General features: G+C 38.2%; 1 protein-coding gene across 1 annotated transcript in view; it reads left to right on the forward strand.

The window, feature by feature from the left end:
* LOC135083168 (pikachurin-like) overlaps positions 1-21,551 on the forward strand; it is a 279,979-nt gene that overhangs the window by 223,193 nt on the left and 35,235 nt on the right. The window contains exons 6-7 of the mRNA XM_063977902.1: positions 2,780-2,924; positions 19,588-19,765. Of these exons, the coding sequence (XP_063833972.1) occupies positions 2,780-2,924; positions 19,588-19,765 (323 nt within the window). The remainder of the gene's footprint in view (positions 1-2,779; positions 2,925-19,587; positions 19,766-21,551) is intronic.

Genomic DNA, 21,551 nt, shown 5'->3' on the forward strand with positions numbered 1-21,551 from the left:
CCATTTTCAGAAGCGAAGGTGTAGTTATCTATTATTTAACTATGCAAAAAAAGGTAATTAATTTGGAATTATTGAACTAATTTTAAAGAACGGGATAAAGCAGATCTCAATCTTTCGCGTGCAAGTTAATTATGCCTTCAAAACATAGATGGCGCTGTGCGGAGTTACATCGCGGTGGCGTTTGTTTTCTCCGGGCGTATATAAGGTTCGGAAGACTTAAGCCTGTCAGTACTTGTACAACCAAGACGAATATGATTCGTCCCAGACATTACTAGGAAGGTCAAACCGGCCTAGCTTGTCTATACGATCGTTATATTTTTGTAGGGCTGCCTGCTTCTGAGCTCAAGGCTGGCGGCCCCCGGAATACCAAGTAAAATATGCCTATGCATGCAATGGGCAACGACACCAATTTTAACCGCCTCTGTGGTCTAGTGGTTAGACCACCTGCTTCAGACGCAGAGGTCCCGGGTTCGATTCCCAGTGGGCAGAATTTTCTGTTCGGTTTGGTTGGTGGCAGGGCTTGTTCCAAGTCCGCCTGGCTAGCTACCACGCCTACCACCATCTTACCTAAGTCTGTCGCCATAGTCTTCCACCTTCGGCCTGATCATCACTTACCATCAGGTGAGATGAGATACAGCAGGCCAAGAGCTTCTTCGTTGTGGATAAAAAAAAACATAAAGCAGCACGTTATGTCATTGTAACAAGAGGGGGCAGTCTTTGTTAAGTAACTACCTACTAAGTTGATGAGGTGTGGTTACCGTTTGAAATCGAAATTAAAATTTCTTTATTTATGTGTAATATTAGTTAGTTCTTACAAATTATCAAATCTTACTCTTGAAACCTTTGTTTAATTAACGTCTCATGACAAGTGATGATTTTTTTATACCAGCGCTTCGAGACAAACATTTGCCAAAGTGTGTTGAGAAGAAATGCCGCAACAAACTCATCATTGTCGGTAGGTTTAAAATTAGACAAATTTTCAGTGTGTGTTACAATATTTTCAGAAGCAAGTTACCTACTGTACTTACCAAGGATTGTTCTTGATGTCTAGATTGTTTGTTACAAGAATACAGAATTGTTTTTTTGTCCAGAACATTTCTGCCCAAATAAATGGATCATACATATTCCGCTACAACTAACCGCAACTAATTCACTTCATTACTGTTGCAGCTGCCTAATTAGTAACGTGTAAGCCTAGATGGTTAATGACTATCCCGTTGTGTAATGCCCTATGTGAATGTACAGTCGATTTACAACTTTATATGTTGAGCAAAAGGTTGAAAATTCAAATGAGCATCCCAAAAGTTGCAGTGAGAAGTACTGAGAAGTAAATACAGTCCACAGCTCAACAAAACTAAAATTTTTCAGCAAAATAGCACTTATGGCAATGATATAAGACGCGTTTTGTGTCGTTGCCTAGGCTTATTTTACTTAGTATTCCGGGGGCCGCCTGCCTTGAGCTCAGAAGCAGGCAGCCCTACAAAAATATAACGATCGTATAGACAAGCTAGGCCGGTTTGACCTTCCTAGCAATGTCTGCGACGAATCATATTCGTCTTGGTTGTACAAGTACTGACAGGCTTAAGTCTTCGGAATCTTAAGTAGGCGGGAAGAAAACAAACGACACCGCGGTGTAAGTCAGCACAGCGCCATCTATGTTTTGAAGGCATAATTAATTTGTAAGAAAGCTTGAGCACAGATAAAACAATTAATTATTTGCTTGTGATTGAGATTGATCATAAACTACGTGATTAAGATCAATTTTCAAATACATACCTAAAATAGTATAGCCTATTTTTTTACTTAAAAATACTGTGCTGTTTCTTATTATTTCTAGAAAGTAACGTCTATTTTTAAACCAATGGACGATCGATGTTGTTGTGGCTACAGTAACTCCATCTAGTTTCAAACTTGTACATTATCAGGCATAACACTTTGGGACAGAGGTCGATTTGCATTGCAATGATTGATAAATTCGTGCATATTTATTATTTACTTTAGTTACATATTGCTAGTCATCGGCACCATACGAATCATGTTTAGTTACGTGTACTTTATGAACAGCCTTGCTTCTTTGACAAATACAGTGATGGTTGCTTATTTAAAAAGAAAAGAAGACATTAATCATGTTGGTAAGTGTCCTTGGCGTTTAATTTTATTTGGAAAAGCGTTTAGCATGGTTTCAGTTTTAATTTGTGGCAAATTACAAATAATTAGTGATAGTACCATTAACCCCTCGTTGTAAGCTTATGTTACGAGTGGGTTTACCACAATAATCCTGTTGCGGGATTTAATTATTTTTAATTGTAGGTAATTAAAAATAAGCAACGAAGTAGCATTGGTAAAGGATCTTTATATTTATGGCAAAGTAGATAGTAGGTAAAAAAGTATAATGATTTCGGAATTTAATTCGGAATGAAAATTGTCACGGTAATAGTTTTGTAAAAGGGGCATGCATAGGTTTTTTTTTAATCACCCGATGGAAAGTGATGATCAGGTCGAAGGTGGAAGCGAGTTACACCCTGAATCCTCACTTAGGAACAGGTTATCTTACTTTAACACAACAATGCTGTTTAGGTACATTATGGCGACAGACTTATATTATACATAGTATAAGATGGTGGTAGCTAGCCAGGTAGCCCCTACCACCAACCAAACCCACAAATAATTCCCCGCTAAGAATAGAACCCGGGACCTCTCAGTTTGAAACTTGTGGTCTTATACAGATAGATCATCTGTGAATAGAAGCGAAGGTTTTTAATTATATTCTTGTCCTCAGATTCGATTGTGGCAGCGGCGCGGGCGTCCTCCGCTCACCAGAACCAGTGAGGCTCGGTCATTGGAACACCATATCTGTGTACAGACACAGATGGGACGCGTGGCTACGCCTAAATAGTGGGAAGAGGGTGCGAGGACGATCTAAGGTAAGGCTAATGCTACGTAGGTGTATCTTCTTACTCGTGCGTAAGGCAGGAATATACCATGGGAAGAGTCCTCCACTCGCCAGAACCAGTGAAGAGGCTCGGCCACTGGAACACCATAATAATATGTTCAGTGAACATATACAGATGGGGCGCATGGCTACAGCTGAATAGTGAGAAGAGGGTGCGAGGAAGATCCAAGGTAGGCGTATTAGTGTTTAATATTACGTAGGTGTATCTTCTTACTCATGCATAAGGCGAGCATATACTTGCTCACCAGAACCAGTGAGTCTCGGCCATTGGAACACTATAACCGTGTGCAGACACAGATGGGACTCGTGGCTACGGCTGAACAGTGGGAAGAGGGTGAGAGGAAGGTCTAAGGTAAGCTTTTCCATCATCATCATTTGAGTTACAGCCACAGGACGTCATCCACTGCCCAATGATTTTCATAATGACCGGTTGGTAGCGGCCTGAATCCAGCGCCTTCCTACTACTTTTTTTTTTTGGACGTATTTCTACTCAATACCAGCAGGAAGAGAACACGTTTTTTTATATCCGTGGTCTTGTATCCATGTGTTTAAGCTTTGCTTAATTTAGGATTAGTTGGCAAGCCGCATTCTGCTTAGTGAGAATAAATTCTAACATTCAGGAATTTTGCGTACCGAGTATATTTCCGACTCGTGGAATGTTACCGCGAATGCTTAGGTTTCCCAAGAATAGTGTGTCTGCAGCCTTATAGCAGAATTCATGAGGAAGTTTTAAACTTTTAATGTGTCCAGTTTTCAGTGGCTAGCAGTCGGATAATCCTTATTTGGGTTTAGTCATTTTGTTAAAAATAACTCGACGAACTGTTGCTTATAATGAGGTCTCTTAAATGCTACATATACATATGGCAACTCTTACTTATTTATTCATTTTCGTTAAAAAATACTTCTTCAGCTTTACATAGGCCTCTAATTAGTTAAAGCGCTCCCCGTGACCTTTCTTGATCAAAAATGAAATGAAAATTCTGTGTTGTACAATCACTGTTACCTATAAGAAACATTATGTCGGTTTCAGTGCCTCTACCATGAGTTTACCTACCGAGCATCTCGCTATCGAGGGCGTAAAAAAATGTATGGCAAATTGTACAGCGCCTCTAGCGGTTAGTAGCTGAACCACAGCAAAACTAAAATCACTACCATGAGTTCATCTCAAATCGTTAGGTAAAAAACCTATCTAAATGAATACGATAGCGACCAAAGTTTTTATTAAGTTTCATACAAATAACTTACCATGAGTTGCAATTTTCAAAGATGTCATCGAAAAATACCTTAGCTGTCACAGTAACGTAACTCACTGGCTTATTGACGTGTGAAAAGCAAAATAAAATTGTGGTTTTAGGTCATTTTAGGTGTTTTCTTTATTAAATTATGTCGGAAAGAAGTTTATTACGATGGAACATGTTATCAGCATGTGGGCAGACCTCCCACTAGGTGGACCGACGATCTGGTGAAGGTCGCGGGAAGAACCTGGATGCGGGCACATTGTGGAGATCCTTGGGGGAGGGAGAGGATGCTGCGTTTCCCAGAGATATGCGAGGGAATTGTGTCGTGCGAAGATGTCTAGCTGTGCTGTGAAAATGTGTGCGGGTTTCCACCAAAGCTGTGCGAGGAAAATGTATCGTACGAGGATGTGTAGCAGAGATTTGAAAATGCTCATTAGTGTTGTTCAGCCTGAGCCTTTTCTACCAGAGATGTGCTGACCGAGGCGAGGTAAATGAAGCGATTCTATTGGTTCTTTACAAACACATCCTTCGCTACGCATCCTCACACATCTCTGGTGGAAACGCAGCCTTACGAGATCATGATAGAAAGCTAATCCGACAATGAATATTATGTATTTTCATAAGTTGAAATTTACTTTTGTTTTTAATCAGTCTGTGTATTTGTATTAGGTTTTGTGAAATAAATAGTCAATAAAAATTAATCATTTTATTTTCAACTAGCTTTTGCCCGAGGCTTCGTCCGCGTGAAATTTAGTTTGTCACAGATCGTCATAATTATAGCCTATATGTTAACTGGGTTATAAACAATATATGTTAATCTGGGTTATCCCAACTAATATTATAAATGCGAAAGTAACTCTGTCTGTCTGTCTGTCTGTTACGCTTTCCCGCTTAAACCTCGCAACCGATTTTGATGAAATTTGGCATAGAGTCCCGGGACATAGGATAGTTTTTATCCCGGTTTTTGAAACAGGGACGCGCGCGATAAAGTTTTTCTGTGACAGACAAAATTCCACGCGGGCGAAGCCGCGGGCGGAAAGCTAGTAAACAATAATACTGTAAAGTTTCATCAAAATCCGTTCAGTAGTTTTTGCGTGAAAGAGTAACAAACATCCAGACATCCAAACTTTCGCATTTTTAATATTAAGTAGGATATTAGTAGGATATGTATTTACTTAATTATTATTACTAACGAGATTGCTACCATGTATGTTTAGTGACCATGAAAGATTAAAACAATATAATGTATTTAATTTATTATAATATCTTAAGTTTTACAATAATAAGGTAGGTCTTCTTCTTATTCGTTACGCTCTTGGCAGAGCGGTCGTGGTCACGTTGAGGCGTTGTACACATCGGTTGTAGAGGCGGATACAACTCTCCGCACGATCTCCCTCCATCTCTCTCTATTGGCAGACTGTCTGGTGCAGTCACATAAGCCGTCTCCCACTGCTGCTTTCACTTGGTCGGTCCAGCGCATTGGTGACCTGCCACGCGATCGGGTTCCTTCGACTTTTCCCTGGACGACCAGTCGTTCTATGGAGTTGTCATCCCGCCTCGAGACATGTCCGAAGTATTGCAGTATGCGCGACTGTACTACGGTTGATAAACGCTGAGTGACACCGAGCTCCTGGAGTATGGACACATTGGTACGGAACTCTGTCCATGATATCCCGAGCATCTTTCTCCAGCACCACATCTCTAGGGCATCTATCTTCCTCTTTTCCAAGTCGCGTACTGTCCATGTCTCTGTTGCGTAAAGAAAGATGGGGAATACAAGCGCTCGCACAAGTCTAACTTTGGTGGCTTTGGTGATGTTGCGATTCCTCCATAACTTCCTTAACTTCTCCATCGCAGTTCTGGTTATGGCCATACGACGTTTTACTTCATCTGGGCATACTCAGATCGCCATATCTATAGAAAAACAACTTTATTGTATCTAGAAAATATAAATCTAGCACTCATATTACTGAATTTTAGCTAGGCACGTGGAAGTTTTGCTGGAAAGGTTGTATTTCTCCAAAAAAAACCAGCTCAAAATTATTCGTTTAATTTCGAAATTCCTCCACTAAGTACATAGTATTTATTTTTACCTAACTTACCTTTCCATAAGGATCGGGCGGGGCACATAGCTCGTAGAGACGATGGCCGTTGGGGCAGGAAAGTTCTCGAGTGGCGACCACGGGCTGGAAGACGTAGCGTGGGCAGGCCTCCTACTAGGTGGACCGACGATCTGGTAAAGGTCGCGGGAAGAGCCTGGATGCGGGCAGCGCAGGACCGTTCATTGTGGAAAACCTTGGGGGAGGCCTTTGTCCAGCAGTGGACGTCATTTGGCTGAAACGAACGAACGAACCTTTCCATAAATTCTACAATCGGTTTAAACGGATAGGCGCAGGTTCTCATTTTCCTATCGTGGTTAAAATCCAATTTTTTGTGGAAAATTATTCATCAATAATCCTTCAACAAAACATGTTTTGTTATCTGTTGTCATGACAACAGCTGCGTCAAAGTCGCAATGACAAGAAATAAACAATACAAATTTAAAATCATCATGTTAATTCAGCTTTAAGCACTGTTCTAGGACACTTAAATTTTGCAGTGTTATTTTTGACATTTTTGTTATTTCCTACTCTATCTTTTCTATATAGTTAGAAAGGAGCGGCATTCGTTCTTTCATTCATCCATTCATAGAGTGTGAAGTTGGATACGTTAACATGTTCACCAACATGACATCACAAAACCATCGAATTGTCGCTGGCGAGTAAAGTATACGGTAATTGAACTCATGGTATGATTTTAATGCAAACTTCATCGATCCACGTTTAAACTCTATCGACTGTAGTATACGAATACAAGTTTTCGATGGCAACTCATGGTAGAGGCACAGTTCTATGTAGATATTTTTGTTCAAAAATGAATGCTTCTTAAACAATCTCAAATTATTTTCCTTCTCTAAAATTGAGGAGCTTTTTTCATTCCCACAATGAAGGCCTCAATTAAAACTTTCAAACTTCTGCTAATCCTCGCTGACCGCTTGGTAGATTCAATATCAAATTATCGAACACTCTGGGATTACATTTAATTCAGATTTTGTTGAAAAAAGGAGGGAAGGGAATTGAGTTTTGAAACTGGGTTTAGGCTTTAAAGGTTTTGAGGATTTGTTTTTCTTTATGACAATAAATCAGTCGACTCGTACTTATTTAGATAAGAAACCGAACCTAACTTTTCCTTCCTAATTTAACTCAAAAGATAGAAACAATATAAAATATGTCAATAAGGAAATAACGATAATTTATAACGATATATATAACGATAACCGAATTTAAAATAATCATGTCTCAAAAAACTGTCTCCTGGGTTCCTCAGAAGACCCGTTTTCACCAAGGCGATAAGACTACCTATAATTTTGTGCTTCTAATGCCCGTTTTCACCATCAATCCCTAATTTTTAAGTGACCCCTATGAAAACAAAATGCCTGTTATGTGTTACCATAGGGGTCACTTAAAAATTAGGGATTGATGGTGAAAACAGGCGTAACTTTTGTATTTTTTTAAATTAGCTTTGCACTTTTGTTTGGGTAGGTATACAAGTACACCAGTTAGGCTTTTTTTTATGCTAGACAAGGCAGGTATTTGACAAGGCTGGGTTACACCATCTTACTTTAACTTTGACAAACGTCAAAAGTACATATGTCAAACTCCATACAAAAAGCACCGGTTATCGTCATAGTTACGGTCAAAGTTAGGTGGTGCAACTCAGCCTTAGATTTAGAACTGTTTTCCAAAGCTGAATTATTTATCGGGTACTAAAATCGGGTAAAATGGGTTACATTTGTAAACAGGAACAGGAAATGAATGGGAGATTACTTTGTGTTTGGTGCAAGTTAAATCCTGCCGCAAAATAGCCCATTAGTTCAACCTTTGTGTTTTCTGGGAACACTTTTCCCGGGAAATTTCTGTGGGAAGGAAGTGACCGGGAAGGTAGCGTGCATAATTTAAGGGCAATCTGAAGTGCTGAGGTGAAATAGGATGGATGGAATCTACTGTGGAATTATTGTTAACCGCTAAGCTTAATCGGTAGACAGCTTATCAAGTACAGATATAAAAAAACCGGCCAAGTGCGAGTCGGACTCGCGCACCGAGGGTTCCGTACCATTGATTTATGAAATTAAAATTATTATTTTTTATTTAAGTTATTAGTATGAAAGAGTACGCGGTAATAAGCTGTTTACGATTTACGAGGTATTAAAAAAAACTACTTACTAGATCTCGTTTAAAACAATTTTCGTTGGTAGTTTTTATAGTAATGTACATTATAATATGTTTTTTTTAGATTTTTCATTTTCTTAGTTTAGAAGTTAGAAGGGGGGGGGGGGGGGACCAACTTTTTTCCATTTTGGAAGCGTCTGTCACGCAAACTATTTGGTTTAGAAAAAAAGTATTTTAGAAACCTCGATATCATTTTTGAAGACCTATCCATAGATACTCCACACGTATGTGTTTGACGAAAAAAAATTTTTTGAATTTCAGTTCTAAGTATGGGGAGCCCCCAATATTTATTATTTTTTTTTTTATTTTTGCATCAAAATCTTAATGCGGTTCACAGAATACATCTACTTACCAAGTTTCAACAGTATAGCTCTTATAGTTTCGGAAAAAAAATGGCTGTGACATACGGACGGACAGACGGACGGACGGACAGACAGACAGACATGACGAATCTATAAGGGTTCCGTTTTTTGCCATTTGGCTACGGAACCCTAAAAAGGAATTTTACGAATATCAGGTCTACTCAACCCGTCTGTCCTGCGTAGGTGTTTAGGCTTTGCCTATAAATGTAGGGCAAACGCCTCTAGTGGTATACGGGACTATTCCCACCTCTCGTTCCCACCACTGCAACTTCTGTGTAGCCAGGATCTACAGTTTACCGCCATAAAAATCCAACCAATGAAGGTCAAGTTTGTCCCGGGGTTAGGACGCGCAACGAAATTAATCAGAAGAACATAGGAGGAGTTCGAAATTAAGGTTCGACTTCCCTCCATTGCAAAGCGGATGACAGGTGACAAACCTCTGGTGGTATATAAAGGGTCGTGTTTGTGCAGCAGTGGAGACTAAATTTTAATGATTATAATGATGATGATGAATCAGCATGATTAAAGCCAAAATCAGGTGTGAAAGTTGAGTTATTTCGCCCTTGTTAAAATACTTTTTGTATTTTAAGGCCACAGCTAGCGACCGCATTGCGACCGTATCGATGCGAACGTGCGACAGAAACGCTGCATCACTGCATCGCTACAAAAAGTCGCCGTGGGCGAGGGCCCTAAGACCGTGAAGGCAAAAATCTATTAACTTATTTAAAAAGGCCTTTTCATAATTTTTAACATCTGCGTTCTTAATCTTAACCCTGCCAATGGCAGCAGCGGTCTCAGAAATTATTCCGCCGTTTTTGAGTTTCCGCACCAACGACTTTTGCTTGAGGACGATGAATAAAATATTTTCGTCTTAATTAAAATTGAAAGGCATCTCTTTCGCTTTCCGCCCGGAAACCAAAGGGTTAATTTGTAAGTAGTTTAACGTTTTGGGATTATGAACTTTATGGCCAAGTTTTTAGGGAAGAAACAAGTTTAAGATTTGTTTTTGGGTCGATTAATTTGTTGTAAGGAAGTAAAAAATTGTTTACCAATGACTTATTTTCAAGTTCCTAAGGTAGAGCTTATTTTAGGGTAACTAGTGCAGGTACAAATTCAGTATTTATCATCATCATCATCTCAGCCATAGGACGTCCACTGCTGAACATAGGCCTTCCCCAATGCTTTTCATGTTGCCCGGTTGGTAGGAGCCTGCATCCAGCGCCTTCCTGCTACCTTTATGATGTCGTTGGTCAGTATTATAGGCGCTTAACTTAATGCCTATGGTATAGGAAAGTTTATGAGATGCGAGACGTCAGCGAGACTTCAGATCTGCTTCAAATACTCTGTCACGTCAATGTTCCTCCCGAGCCGCTCCCATACCTCAAGCACTGACTGACTTGACTAGACCTATAGCAGGGATGTTATCACGGTTCCCCTATGGATATCCGTAACCGTAACCGAAACTTTCGGATATCCGAAATAAAAAAATATCCGAAACCGTAACCGTAACTGATTCAAAAGTTTCGGATGTAGGCAGTTTAAATTGTTTTTTGTATAGCATTATGTAAAGGCATAACAGCCTGATTTACCTTTATAATGCCATCCAGTATCAATTTTTATTATTTTATTACTTTTTATTCGATGTACCTAAAGTGTGCAGCCATGAATGAACCGTGTTGGACAAGTATTGCAAATTCTAAAGCACAGATATCCGTAACCGTAATCGAAACTTTTGGATATCCGAAATAAAAAAATATCCGTAACCGGTACCGAAACCGGTATAACATTATTCCTATATCCGAAACTACATAATCCATAACATCCCTACCTATAGTCTGACCGAACGGTTACATGTTGTCAACAACTCACTCCCAAGCCTTGTTTAGCTGCTGCATCACAAACAATCGTTTTGTTCAAAGCAGTTGATTAGTCAAAGCGTTGTCAAACCTTCGATTAATTAAAGACTTCGGTTGAATAATTAACAGCGCTCGTTAGCGTATTGTTTTGCCGATCATGGCACTCACTGAATACCAATAACAAAGATGACAATTTCACGCCAATACAAATTCTACGTTCTAATAAATAAAGTCGATTAAGCACAGGATGTAGATGATATTGAGAAAATCAATATCGTCGTTTCTGACAATTTTTGTCCTTAAAAAAACTTTAAGTTTCTATTTTATTGCCGCTGCTAGTCCAGTTATTCGGTATTTTTATCTAGATAGTTTAACGGGAGTTCTGAAAATTGGTATATATTGATTTTTTGAATTTCAACTGAACCGGCAAGTTCTTGCCTTTCATTCTCAAACCGTCCAGATGCTAAATCTTATTAACCTTAAATCTCAAGTACCACTTTTGATTCAAAATGTTATTAAGAGCAAGACAGCTCATTATTAAAAAAAAACTCAATGTAACACAAAACCAGCATATTCATACCAAAACACTTGACGGCACGTAAAACTTTTCACCAAAAAATGCTAATAAATTCCACGAAAAACAGCTAAAATAAGAGCGAAGTTTAAAGAGCTCAGCACTAGTGGGCGCCACTTCATTAGACGGTTAATTAAATCACCAGTTGAGCTTAGTGATGTGTGTGTGTCGATAGTTTACAACTCTAATTAGGGCATGAATATCGGAATCTCGGAATCTCGTAATATCGGAATCTCGGACTGCGAGATCCGATATTTCAATTCCGATATTGAGCGACCCAATATCGTAATATCGGAATCAGATAAAAGTTTTAATTGAGATTTTAAACAAAGTGTTTAAACTCGCCACAACCTGCCACAAAGCCCAAAGTACATGATAGGCAAAGACCAATGATTTTCTCATGTCTCTCACCATCACTTTTTGTTCCACTGCAAATATTTTAAGATCTTTACTATTTATGGTTAATTTAACTTGTTCTAAATCAATTTAAGCATTTGCCATAGGTGCTTGGTCAACAAAGAACGACATCTCAACTCCCTTTCAAACATTAATTTTACTGGACTATGGACCGTCAGTTCTGCGTACTATGTGTCCTGCCATTGCCACTTCAGCTTGCTAATCTGTCGGGCTATGTCAGCGACCTTAGTTAGTTTACGGAGCTCCTCATTTCTGATTGGATCTCGTAAAGAAACACCAAGCTTATTCCTCTCCATTGCACGTTGTGCCCTATATTTAAATGCCACGTTTTCAAGCAGTATATCATCACTGGTCTGGTAACACACACTAATTGAAGACTTTTGTCTTCGTATTCGACGATTTACCTCTTTCTCGAAATTGCATCTAACTACCTAGCTGATCGTTTGTCCGAGATAGACATACTTACTTGTCAACAATCTCGAGAATCGAGCTCCTAACCGAAACTGGGTAAGGAGCAACATGGACATTCGACATAAGCTTCGTTTTTTCCATATTCATCCGAAGGCCTATCTGTTGGGAAACTCGATTAAGGTCTTCGAGCATTGTGATAAGATCTTCCAACGGATCTGCCTTAGTACGCAAAAGAGACGGACGATGACGCAGCAAGTTTCTGAAGTGGAGGCCACGTACCGGAAAGCGCAGCGTAGGACTCATAATCACAAGGTGGACCGACGACCTCATAAAGGTAGCAGGAAGGCGCTGGATGCAGGCCGCCACCAACCGGCCATTGTGAAAATCAGCATCGGAGCCTGTGTTCAGCAGTGGACGTCCTATGGCTGACATATGGCTGGCTAGTGGTTTTGTGAGTTGTACATCGATAATCAAAAAGGAACAAATTACAAGCATATTCAAGTTTTTTACCACTCTCTACAATTTTTGTAACACGTGATTTGAATGACTCTAAAATTCGTTCCGCCAACATAAAACAGGGTAATATAATGAAGGAGTAAAAGTTTGTTTGATACCTGCGATTTTATAAAAACACTTTAATTATGTGCTAGTCCATATAGGCTCATTATCAGTAACCATTCATTATCAGGTGATCCGTCTGCTCGTTTGCCTCTTGTCAAATAAAACACCAAATGCAATAGATACCCATAACGTAAAAAATAGTTTTAAAATACTTCAATTTTATGAAGTGCTGTTTTGTACCAAATTAAAGATATTGATTAAAATCATTATTTTATTGTAAACAATCCAGAATTCTTACGAATATTACCAAATATTAATTTTATAATAGCATATGAACTCAATTCCGATATTAATATCGGAATTCCGATATTGAGATCTAATATCGGAATCCAATATCGGAATTGAAAACCTTCCGATATTACATGCCCTAACTCTAATGCAACAGAGAAGAAACGTCAATAATTTGGATGTAGGTATATTGTCTTATGGACTTTAATGTAGTCTTAAATAGTCTGAATAGGTAAAGTAAATAAAATTCTGATAAACAAATTAATGATTTATTTAGTACATTATAATGTTCCCTGACTTGAGTGTGGGCACTGGCTCCTGTAACACAGGTACATACACCTAGCACAGACAGGAGTCAGGGGTTTCGCAATTTTATATTGTACCTACTTGTTTTTATGTCAATAAAGTTATTTCATCACCATTATTTTCAGCCATAAGACGTCCACTGCTGAACATAGGCCTTCCCCAATTATTTCCAATGGTCAACAAAGTAATTTTTTATTTTATTTATTTTTTTAAATGCGGCCTCAATAAGTAGTTGCAAAATAAAAATTAACGATCGTTTGAATAGAAATTAAAGGCAATCGTTAAAATTTTCATGATAGATTTTACGGGTTTCGTTTAGAATATTGTTAAAAAGTTATAGGTAAAAAAAGCAGACTAAGAAAAATGTGATTGAGATTCTAATAACAAATTAAACTAAAATGGAAACATCGATAGTCACAATGTAACTGTTACAGCACAGCACTAGTAGTGTTCTCTTGTTTAAATTAATTCCACTTTTGTAAGACCATTTTCGCGATTATTCACTGCGACTGTCATTGTCCCGTAGTACTATGGAGGTCTTGAAAAACTACTTTGTAAAAGGTTTATTAACTTCATTTTAGTTAAAATTAAGTAAGCTTTTAGTTAATTAAAGTTGGACTATTAAAAAAAAAGAAGCTGAAGAAGGAATTCGTGGGGACTATTTATTAATATAGTTACTGGTATAGGCCTTTATAATGGCATTTATACACGTCCCAAATAAAGCTATATGGGTAGGTAAATCCTTGCACTACTTATTTCTTGTCATTTAGACAGGTACTTTAAATAAACTACAGATACGATTAGTAAGTAAGTAGGTAGGCCAATAAGTTCGCAACATAAGGTTGTGTTATCAACATTTTGGCCACTTTGGGTGTCACAAACTATTATTAATTGACGCTGACTGAACTACCTACCTAATCTAACATTTTTATCTCATTCTTGAAATATCTTCATTAGTTCCAATTTCCACCCGCAAAGACCGCCAATCCAGAAACTTTGCAACATCGTGAACATAATACCTCCAACTTCTACTGCAATAGTTTCATTTTAGCCAACAACAAAGAAGTGAGATTTCCCGAAGGAGCGAACTTTTATCTGTGGATCGATGCCGCATTATCCGGGAATCCGGGATTGTAGGGGACCGCGGGATCCCGTGGATTGCAGAAGATGTAAATAACAGAATATTTTGAAGGTTTTTGGGAAGTAAAGGGTTGGAGATTATGGGTGAAATTATGCGTCAAAATACCACCTTCTTACGATAAATCTACATTTACAATTTCAATTTTACTGGATCCATTTTGGTTGTAAATAAAAAAATATCTAAGATGGTCGAGTTAGCCCCGTGGTCATAAGTAAAATACTGAAGTAAAAATACGTAAAATATTGAGATAATTTGTATTTAGGACAAAAAACAGAAAATAATTTTAAAAAAATAGACTTCTTAATTATATTATTATTTTTAGATAATTTAAATAGTAGTCCAAAAAGTAACTAGCAAGTAGGTAAAAATCTCCACATAACTCACTAACTGTATTTTGTAGATATTTAGTGGGTTGTTATGGTTACGGTTAAAGATAAGGCCACGCACCTCAGCATTAGTAGGACCTATCTTAAAACTGCGCATAGGTTTATACTAATAAAGAGTATTCAATATCCAGAATAAAGGGTTAAAGCCAACAAAATATTGGCCAGTAAAAGCAATTTATATCGCGTTCAAACACTGCTATTTCGAGGCACACCTTAACAAACGAACATAGCTGGGTGGGTTTGGGGATGGGGTTGTTAGTTTGGTCAAGGACGTCGACATTTTGGGGTTAATAGAACCTCACGATAGTAAGTTAGGTAGGTTCAAACTCACAAACCAGAATTGGTATTTAATAATAATACAGTGTACAAAGGTAACAGGCACAACTTACACGGTAGTACTAGTAAACTAATAAACCCCTCAAGTTAGGTTACTAATTTTGTTCTGTTTTTATTGTATAAAAAAGACAGAAAGGAAAAAACCGGCCAAGTGCGAGTCGGACTCGCGCACCGAGGGTTCCGTACCATTGATTTATGAAATTAAAATTATTATTTTTTATTTAAGTTATTAGTATGAAAGATTACGCGGTAATAAGCTGTTTACGATTTACGATTACGAGGTATTAAAAAAAACTACTTACTAGATCTCGTTCAAAACAATTTTCGTTGGTAGTTTTTATAGTAATGTACATCACATGTTTTTTTTAGATTTTTCATTTTCTTATTTTAGAAGTTAGAGGGGGGGGGACCAACTTTTTTCCACCTTGGAAGTGTCTGTCACGCAAACTATTCGGTTTAGAAAAAAAGTATTTTAGAAACCTCGATATCATTTTTGAAGACCTATCCATAGATACCCCACACATATGTGTTTGATGAAAAAAAATTTTTTGAGTTTCAGTTCTAAGTAAATAATAATAATTATTATTTTTTTATTTTTGCATCCAAATCTTAATGCGGTTCACCGAATACATCTACCTACCAAGTTTCAACAGTATAGCTCTTATAGTTTCGGAAAAAAATGGCTGTGACATACGGACGGACAGACGGACGGACGGACGGACAGACAGACATGACGAATCTATAAGGGTTCCGTTTTTTGCCATTTGGCTACGGAACCCTAAAAATGTGTGAACATGTGACTCATGGACAAGCCTAACATTCAAAGTGTGATTTATGTTTTTTTAAATAAGGCTGGGTTGCACTTGCACCATCTTATTTTAACCCGTAATAATAACAACCGGTGCTTTTTGTATGGGGTTTGACAGATTTTTGACGTTTGTCAAAGTTAAAGAAAGATGGTGCAACTGCAAAGTAATCTGTAACTAATTACTAATAAATAATCTAGCGTTAGAGTAGCTAAAAGTTTAGGATTAGCAAAATAATTTATTATGGACGGGATTGCCTATCATGTACGTACCTACTATCGCCAACAGTGTTAACTGCCCATTGAATGTCATGTCATCTCGTTCTATCGCAAAGAATCGCCATTTGATTAAAGCGAGAGCAAAAACGGAAATGGATAGTTAACAGTGTGGGCGTGTGTACCTTAATTTTGAGTTTCCGATATTTCGGCACTGTAAACTCAAAACTAAGGTAGGTACCTACATGGTAGCAATCCTGTCAATAATAATTATTATGTTAGTGACCATGAAAGTTTAAAACAATATATAGGATTAGCAATAATTGATAATCCTAAACTACACATAGTTACTTGTGATAAGAGTGGATTTACCACAAAATGGTTGGCGGGGATCGAACTAAGGCTATCTTACTACTAAACTAACATTTGTATTAATACTACCTCAATCTTGTTACGTTTAAGATCCTTCCAAATCCAATTTAATATCTTCTTCAATATTTGAACTTAGCTAAATCAAGACTCGTTTCTTAGTCATATTAATTAATCAACTGCAGAAAGACTCGCAGCAAATTAATCTATCACTTTTGAAGAGTCGTGTTTCCAGAAAACATTCCAAAGTAATCAGTTTCCATCAATGGTTCCCAGAATAGCAGAATATGAATTCCAATATCTGGAATGTTTCACAAAAATAATTATCTAAGTACAGTATTTTTCCATAGAATACGATTTGGGACAGTAAAAAATATATATTTGCTTTTGTTTATTAACAGTTTTATTGATTTTTTTTCTTAAACTGATTAAAATTATAAATCATCCAAAACTTCGCTATCAATCTACACCTTCTGTCGAAACGGTCCAACATTGCTTTATAATTTATCCCCCAATATTTGCCTGGAATCTGGGCAAAGGCTTTTAATCAACCGACCGCAAAATAATCAGGGGAACCACAAAAAAGGTTTTTGCGTATTTCAACCTCCATCTGCCTCAAAGCGGGTGAATGATTGACCGTCTATAAACGTTTCCTATCCCAATCGAGGAATTTGGGGCATTTTTCTGCGATATTACCCGCAATCAGTGTAAACTGAAAGGAAAAGTAAATTATTTGAAACCTCCCTTTTTTATAGTTCCAATTTTATTCGGATCCTTTTGCTTTAAGGTCAGGATTAGATAGAGAATAAAATATTTGCCCTTATAAAGAGGAGCAGGTCGGTTGTAATAAGGACAATCTGTTCAGGTAGTTCCAACTTGGAGTGCAAGTGCGGTTGTGAGCACACGATGTCGTGCCCTACATGACACGAAAATTGCACGCAGAAAGATTTAATGAAAGCTACTGACAACGCCACTCTTGTAGCTGAGTTTTGGGCTGACACTGTGTAGGTTTGTTGTTGACACGACAAGAAGAGAAGAAGAATGAGATCGTGTACATAGTCTCAAAAGAGGCTGACAATATTGACTGAGTTTCGCTGCTTCTTCTCAGCACTGGTACATTCATTGCCTTTGGGGAAACCTGCTATGTTGGAGGTATGATTGTTAATGAAATTTTCCCGACCGAAGCAGCGATAGGGATAAAGTAAAACCGGGACGTGAGTGTTTATAAAAAGCCTATTTTCAAATGTAATTTTCATTCTTAACAGTTTTCTTTCGTGGGCCCAGTTTATTGACTAGTTTCTTCGTTACTTTAATCTGGTGATTCGATGGTTTTAATTTATTTTTATTTCACATCAACCTTTCTCCATCTTTTAATTTACAGACGTCTCTAGAATGTTTAATATGTCAGTGCCTAAGACAAATTACTTCAATGACATCATTTCAGTCGCCCAGTTCATTCTGAACATTTGCGTCTCTGAGCACTGGAGGTGGCGAATGGGACATTTTCAGTTTTGGTCCAAGATTGGGACGATGGCGATTCAGAATTAATCGCGAAGAATCCCACATTTTAAATATGAGATTCCTATTTATGTTTCATTTGGAATATTGGATTATTTCCTTCTCAGACATTAATTTATAGCTGGGATAATAATATGTAAATTATGTTTCATCATCAAATTATTCCAGGCACAGGACGTAGGCCTCCTCCAATAATTTCTAGATCTGCTGGTTGGCAACGGCCTACTTCCAACGGCTTTTTCCTCATCATCTCAGCCATAGGACGTCCACTGCTGAACATAGGCCTTCCCCAATGCTTTCCATGTTGCCCTGTTGGTAGAGGTCTACGTCCAGCGCTTTCCTGCTACCTTTACGATGTCTACCTTGTGGGTGGACGTCCCACGCTGCGTTTTTCAGTACGCGGCCTCCACTCCAGAACGTACTATGTGCGTTCTATATCCTTTCTCCTACAATACCTTTATGAGGTCATTTGAAATTATGTTTACTGCCTTATTTTAAGAGGTCAAATTAAAAGCATTATACCAATTAAATAAGTGGAATACCATACCATACCTTTGGAAACTTGCTATACTTTAGTTGTGATAATATTTGCTGCGACCTTCTTTCAGATGTGAAGTATGTCATGTTGTTCATAGGCTACCCCCTTGCCTTTTGCTAGACGTTTTATGTACACGACCCAATTTAGCCTCTTCCGTCTTAGGCCGCCGGCAGCCTACAGCGTCCAATTCAGTTTAGCATAATTGTCAGGGTAATGTCGGAGAAGAATACTGGCATTCAGCAATAACACTCAGCGGTTATATCTGAGTCTTTTGCTTAACGAGAACAGCATTGAACGGTTACAGTTGGCATACAAAGAGATATTTAGGAATTTCTTTAGGTTCAAACAATCCTACTCGCTTAGGTTTGATCATATTTTATCTGGCATAAAAACACCTAAACTACACTTAGTAGAAAAATGTACGTTAACTCCTGTTGTTGGAGTCAGTAATTTGGATTCTGTAGGTAGACAATTATTTGACATGTCCTTTGAAATGGGAGACACACACCTTACAACTGTAGCTGCCAATCAAAAGAAGACTATTGTTGATCACAGGCTTGAATTAATGTCCTATACAGGCTAAGAACTGCCACATTTGTTTTAACCAGAACGCGTCCACTGCTGGACAAAAGACTCCCCAAAAATTTTCACAATGTTCTAGTGTTGCGGTTGCGCTGTGCACTTCTCGCGTCGATCCGCCGAGTGGAAAACCTTTTTTTTTATCCACTACGAGGAGCTCTTGGCCTGTATCTCACGGTAAGTGACGATCAGGCCGAAGGTGGAAGCGAGCTTCACTCGGAATCCTCAACCACAGAGGAACTGGCTATCTTACCTCTAACTGCCGGAACACAACAATGCTGTTAACATTGTTGTTATGGCGACAGACTTAGGTAAGATGGTGGTAGCTAGCTAGGCGGACTTAGAACAAGCCCACCTCTGCGTCAGAAGCAGGTGGTCTTACCACTATACCACAGAGGCGGTTACCTGCTTGCATTGTCTTCCAGTACTACAACTAAACTTATTAACACATATCTTTGTCTCCAGGGTCTCTTCTCCCGCATGACCTTCCGCGAGCCAGTATGGGTGGGCGGCGCTGGCAACACCACAGGCCTGCAGAGCAAGCTGGGCCTCTCTGATGGACTCCTGGGATGCGTGGACTTCCTGAGGATCAACGGGGACACGTACCGGCTGGTCAAGGATGCGGTGGCTGTGCTGGATATTGGTAAGTTTTGTTTGTAAATGATTTGGGAGTTTTTAAACATATGGGATAAAGGTATCTTTAGGACATTGAAGATACTCGTAAAATCAATATAAATAAAGAAATAAATAAAAAGCCTTTATTTGACCATGCTACATTACATCTTAGTTACCTACGATATTTATAGTTTTTTTTAGCAACTAGTAAAATCGATAATTATATTTCATCAATATCCATGCGACAAAATTTACTATTGAGTGACTTTCTGCTCTGGCCGAACTACAGACTTAAAAAGTCCCCAAAAAATTACATGGACAGGACAGAAAATCTATAATCATAGCATAATAGGTACAGATCGTAGATGCATTTCAGTCTGAAAAGTTTTTGAGCGTTAAGGCTTGGTATTTCTTCTAAAGTAGGTATTTCGCGCTGTCAAAATCTGCGCGCGCAATTCTTCGCCGAAAACAGCGCGTCAAAGAGCTCCCGCCACAATTTTCAGCTACACAGTATAGAAAAACGCAGTTGGTTAGGTTAGGTTGACTTCCTTCCCTTCAAGCGTCACACTCACAACACTTTCTAATACAAATCATATCCAAGTGATACAAATTAAAACACCTTTCAGACTTTTTGGGAATATGTTCTAGAATCGAATAAATATAAAATATAACTGCAGAAGTAAACACGGTTCAAAGTGGCCGTGGCGTCGCCCGACCTTCTGGAAGTGCTGCGCCGGCTTAAAGAATTTCAAGATTACGTCACCCGACCTATCGGTAGGCCCTTGGGAGCTTGAGCGATTGGAATTTTTTTTATGATAAGTTACTCTTAGTAGCGATTATTTAGAGCTTGGATAATAAATTTAATTATAGTTGTTGCAATTCACGAAGCTTTGCATGTGGTTAATAACATTAATCAGTATAGGTACGCATCAATTTTGTTCAGTCTCTTTGTTTATTAATAAATAAAAATATCATACTAAAATTGCAGAAACATATTTGTTTGTTTTGGTCTGGGTGTTTTCTTTCTATAATATGTATGACGTATGTACGGGGTTCTGTACCTATCGAAAATTGCTATGAGCATCACACGCGGTTACCTGCGTACCTCTGTGCACTCATGGGAGTTTAAGCAGAGGTCCCTAGAGTTTGACTTTGAGCTTTGTTTATAGTCATTACAAAGCAGACTGATGGGAAACTGCACTGTCTTGAATTCGAAAGGGTAATTTGACGGTGTTTGGGGAATTCTAGGAATAAATACAGAGTCTCCTCATTGAGATTGAGACATTTCAATTTGAGATTTCACTTGACATTGAACACAATCTGAAATGGAGTTTTCAAACACTTGTAAAAATAAAAAGTAATTAAATCAAAGGCACTAAGTAGTATTGATATCAACTTCGAAGAAAATGACTGCCAAAATTACTTTCTACCCGTTCCACACGTCTTTCATGAATTATATTAAGGTATTGTTAAACTAAATTTCAAGTAGATTGAACCAAGGAATCACTTTGTCCCATACAAACTTTGCCCCCTTTTTTCACCCCCTTCATTTCATGACCCCATTTCGGAAAATCTTTTCTTATGAGATGTCTACGTCATAAAAAGAACACACCTTCCAACTTTCAGGTCTCTACGATATCCGTCAGTCATTTAGGACAAAGCATTTTTATTAGTTGTTCAAAACTCTATCGTTCCAGGTATGTCATTGACAGGAGGGCGCTACTATCTTAATGGGTTATTCATTAGTCCACTTGACATTTCAGAATCGTTTGACTTTAGATACCTAAGCGATTTGATATTCGGAGTCTTTTAAT

This window comes from Ostrinia nubilalis, chromosome 23 (assembly GCF_963855985.1).
Source record: "Ostrinia nubilalis chromosome 23, ilOstNubi1.1, whole genome shotgun sequence".
Lineage (NCBI taxonomy): Eukaryota > Metazoa > Arthropoda > Insecta > Lepidoptera > Crambidae > Ostrinia > Ostrinia nubilalis.